This window comes from Ipomoea triloba, chromosome 5 (assembly GCF_003576645.1).
Source record: "Ipomoea triloba cultivar NCNSP0323 chromosome 5, ASM357664v1".
Taxonomy (NCBI): Eukaryota; Viridiplantae; Streptophyta; class Magnoliopsida; order Solanales; family Convolvulaceae; genus Ipomoea; species Ipomoea triloba.
In genome coordinates, this window is record NC_044920.1 from 18,901,342 (window position 1) to 18,906,196 (window position 4,855).

Consider the following 4,855-nt stretch of genomic DNA (forward strand, 5'->3'; position numbering starts at 1 on the left):
TAAATATATAAAAATGAAACAACAAAAATATATATTATGATTCAATTAGTTCATATCAAAACAAACAAATAGATAAATATATAAAAATGAAACAACAAAAATATATATTATGATTCAATTAGTTCATATCAAAACAAACAAATAGATAAATATATAAAAATGACACAACTGGGTGGGAACTCCATGAGGGCATGAGCAATGATGTGAGCAAAAATCACACTTCATGAACAGAAAAGATTAATAATTATATTACTACACAATTGAGATTAGGGTAAACAACTAACAGTGTATTGTGTTATATAACAAATATAAATTGAAAAACTAAAAATAATAAAGAAAGACAGAAGAATTGAGAATCCATATCAAAGCCTAAAAAGAAACAACAAAAATATATATTATGATTCAATTAGTTCATATCAAAACAAACAAATAGATAAATATAAAAATGAAACAAATGGGGTGGGAACTTCATGAATTATGATCAGATGAATTATGATCAGATTGAAGCGACAATATATATATATATATATATATATGTATATATATATATATACATATATATATATACATATATATATATACATACATATATATATATATATATATATATATATATATATATGGTCATGTTCAGGTGTGGCCGTGCGGTTTACACCACTCAATGTTAAGAAATGCACTACTCAATATTAAGAAATGCACCACACAAATAACATTGAGCGGTGCATTTCATATTAAGAAATGCATTTTCATTGTGGTGCATTTCGTAACATTGAGTGGTGCATTTCTTAACATTGAGTGGTGTAAACCGCATGACCGCACGGGAAGGCGGGGCCACATTTGAATAGAAATCTATATATATATATATATGTAAAGAACATATACCTCCACATCTTTCAACACAGATTCTAAGGTTTCTCCTCGGTTGTTCTTGACTTCGTAAAGACGAATCAATCGTACTTTGATTGCCCAAGCAGTACTGAAGGCGTTTATCTTATTTATAGTAAAACAAAAATATGGGCCATTGTATGTAGATTTTTTTGTGTGCATGAAGCTAACGTGGTAAGATGGAGTGAACGAAAGATGTGAAATTGGTTGCATGGTTGCATGATTTATATAGTGGTATGAGAATTTATTAGATAGAAATTTATTTGGAAAACTTTAAAAATAATTGATTAATAATAATTATTGATTGATTAATAATAATAATAATAATAATAAGGCTGGGTATGAAGACAAGGCTGCTCCGCGTCATGTCTGCTTGCTTCAACGGTCTTTGTATGAGCTCAAGCAGGCTCTCCGTGCGTGGTTTTACCGGTTACACACCTATCTGGTTTTTGTTGGCTTCGTGTCGTCCAAGACTGACGTTTCTCTGTTCGTCTATTCTCAAGGTGATGTTCAGTTATATTTTGGTGTACGTTGATGACATCTTAGTCATGGGTTCTGATCCGGCTCGGGTTGCTGGCCTTGTTGACATGTTGGCATTAGAGTTCAAGGTTCGAGACATGGGTGCTCCGACCTTTTTCCTTGGCATTGAGACTGTTTCGTTGTCGGATGGTATGCTTCTTTCGCAGCGCCGCTATATGAATGACATCCTTAAACGATCTGGCATGGTTGACTGTAAACCGGTGTCCACGCCTGTGTCTCTTGTGAAGTCGGATGTCTCGGAAGTCCCCTATGCTGATCCTACGCAGTATCGTAGTCTGGCTGGTGCTCTTCAGTATCTTACGGTGACTCGTCCGGATTTGTCTCACGCTGTTAACCTGTTGTGTCAGCATATGCATGCGCCCACAACAGCCCACTGGTGCATGCTCAAGCGGGTCATTCGGTATGTCAAAGGTACTCTGCATTATGGCCTCCATGTTACGAAGTCCTTGTCTAGTGAACTTCACGCTTTTTTGGATTCAGATTGGGTTGGTAATCCTGATGATCGGAAGTCTACAAGCGGCTTTGCGGTGTATTTTGGGAATAATCTTGTGTCTTGGTCGTGCTGGAAGCAGCGCACGGTGGCTCGGTCATCCACAGAAGTTGAATACAAGGCTCTAGCGGATGTGACTGCAGAGGTGACTTGGCTTGTGTCTCTTCTGAAAGAAATTGGTATGCTTGTCCGGTCCGTTCCACGGTTATGGTGTGACAACTTAGGCGCCACGTATCTGTGTGCGAACCCGGTATTTCATGCTCCCACGAAACATGTGGAAATTGACTACCACTTCGTGCGGGATAAGGTGGCTAAGAAGGAACTTCAGGTTCACTTCATCTCTACAAAGGATCAGTTGGCTGACATCTTCACTAAGCCTCTTTCGTCTTCTCGTTTTACTTTTTTGCGTTCCAAGCTCAAGGTGCTTGGTCACCCCTGAGCTTGAGGGGGAGTGTTAGGACTCTAGTTGTTGTGTTACACTAGGTCTCTCACTTCCAGCTACACTATATTATCTTTGTATTGCTACGCTATTACTTTGTGAATACAATCCTCATCCAGTGAAGGTAAGCTATAGAATGCTCATGGAGGTGCTGGGATTTCTCCATCTCCCTTTTCTAAATGGAACCTCAAAATCCCACCAAAATGGCACGGAGAGCTGTGAAGAATGTGTTACCAACTAAGTTGAATACAATTTTGTGAGTGTCCATTGGCATGCGAAGTGTAGTCCCGTACAGGGTTGCATACAATTTAGTGTGGTCACGAACATTTTGAAATATAGTTTTTTTTTTAATATAAAAATTAATACAACAGAAAAAAGCTTTTGAAAAATGTATTTCTAATCCGGTCGACATAAAAAACATATTTTATAAAATCTTTTTTATATTGAGTTGTCTAAAAATTAAATTAAATGTTTCTTATTTTTGTCATTTTTTTCTTCCTATTCAATCAATTAATTTCCATATATAGTAATTGTAATTTTTCAAAAAGTTTGGGGACGTTTTTAATAGTGGTATCAAAGTTGAAGGGTGTATCAACAATTTACTCTATGAGTCGGTGAATCCAATTCAAGTCGCTGTTAATTGTCCCCAAAAAATACATCGTCGGTGTTTGCGTAAGGTGTAAGGAGATTAGTGATTCAGGGAAGTGCAAAAAACCTAGAATAATGCTGTCTGAGAAACGTGACTTTTCAATTACCGGTCAAACTCTGGAAGGCAAGAAAGCCAAGCTCGATGTCGACGGCGAGCCGTCGTCTCAGCCTGCACGAAAATTTCTGGGGAAATAAGGCTTATGATTTGTGCATTGCACGAATTCGTCGCTACGGTTGCACGTTAGTGACACATGGTATATTCTAATCTAGTGAGTGACCTGAACTCTTAGATTATATGTTTAAATCAAAGTGACATGTATCATATACACCTTAAAACTTATATAAGTTTCACGATAAATTTCACCATTTATTTTAATCCCAACCCAGTCGGCCTCAAGATGTTCCGCTCTAACAAAAAAAGTCCATTATTTATCTTTTATAAGATGACTAATCCTTTTCACTCAAGGAGGTGATTTCTCATTAAAAATAATCTATATTCAACATCTCAGGTATTAAGCTATGAATACATTAAGTCTGTCTTAATAGGAATAGCTTAGTTCAACCTCGCACATCATAAGAATGATCAATTGTGATTCTTTTCATGACTTTATTTGACCCCAAGAGTAGGATTCACCCTGAATCCATCACTCTTGGGCTAAACCACCTCATCCTTGGATACATGCATTTGATTTATATTATATAGGCCTTGTTTGGTAAATGGCTGTTGGCTGATTGAGTTAAATGATATAAATAATTGATAATTTTACTATTGTAGAAAAATGTTTGATAAATTAGTTGTTAACTGGTATTCGTACTAAGTTACGTTTTTTTTTTTTTGGTTGAGATTTTCTATAAATCCTTTCAGTTTCTTTCGCGAACTAATTTACCTAACCCATTATTGTCTTTGTCCATTGCTGCTAGAGCTCGTGGCATGGCGAAGTTTCGGATCATAATTTAAGCAAGACAGAGACTTGTCTGAGCGTCATGCATGCATCGTGTTGCTTAGCTTCTTGATGAATTAACAATTCCAAATGTTAGTGTACAAATTATACACCTTGAACTACCTTTTTATTGGCTTAATTATTAGTCAAAAACATATGTTATGTCATTAGGTAGTTTGGTCCGTTATCTTGGTTGAAGGCAGTTTTTCTCACATACTCTGGAGCAGCGCCAGCGAGTAGTCCAGTGGACGGGATTTATTCAAATCAGAATTCAGTCATCATGATCCTCATTTTACTCAGATCTAAACTTATGACTGATCCTTTTTTGGATTGGTTTTCAGCTGCAAATATTAAGGGAAGAGTGGTTAATAGCTTGGCTATAAATATAGCTCTATCACATGGGATTCTAACACGCCAATTACTATTCTAAATCCCACTTCCATTATTCTTTCGAATCAGATTCTATAAGAGGATTTTATATTGGTTTTTCTACAGTGCTTCACGTGTTCTTATTCTGGTTGCTTGAAGATTCAGCCGTGTTGGTGAATCGTGGTGTATTGCACAGTGTCAGCTCCAAGATGAAGAAGGCTTAGCTAGGAGTATTTTTTTTGTAACCATTAGTGTAGGATGGTTGTTGTTAGACTCCTTGTAACCCTTGTGATCATCTAGTGGATTGGGCTAGTGGATTGGGCTGACGTGAAGTGCCCCGCAGACGTAGGAGTGGAGCTCTGAACTGCGTGATCAATTCTGGTGTCTGGTTCCATTTTTATCGCTTTATTTTTCTTGATTGTTTATTTATCTGTTTTTATAGTTTAATTCTTTCAGATAAATATTTCCTTTAAAACAAAGTTGGAACCTTTAGCTAAATTGTACATTCAAGACCCACAATATAATTTCACCAAACTTAAATTT

The 4,855-nt window shown here is 36.5% G+C and overlaps 1 protein-coding gene across 1 annotated transcript; it reads left to right on the top strand.

Moving 5' to 3' along the window:
• Window positions 1-1,226: 1,226 nt before the first annotated feature.
• Window positions 1,227-2,354, top strand: LOC116020343 (uncharacterized mitochondrial protein AtMg00810-like). The gene has a single exon (XM_031260823.1). It carries the CDS (start codon window positions 1,227-1,229, stop codon window positions 2,352-2,354), a length of 1,128 nt encoding a protein of 375 aa, XP_031116683.1.
• Window positions 2,355-4,855: the final 2,501 nt, after the last annotated feature.

Excerpts from the sequence above, each read along its gene's own strand:
- LOC116020343 (XM_031260823.1), top strand. The coding sequence starts at position 1,227 with ATGAAGACAAGGCTGCTCCGCGTCATGTCTGCTTGCTTCAACGGTCTT.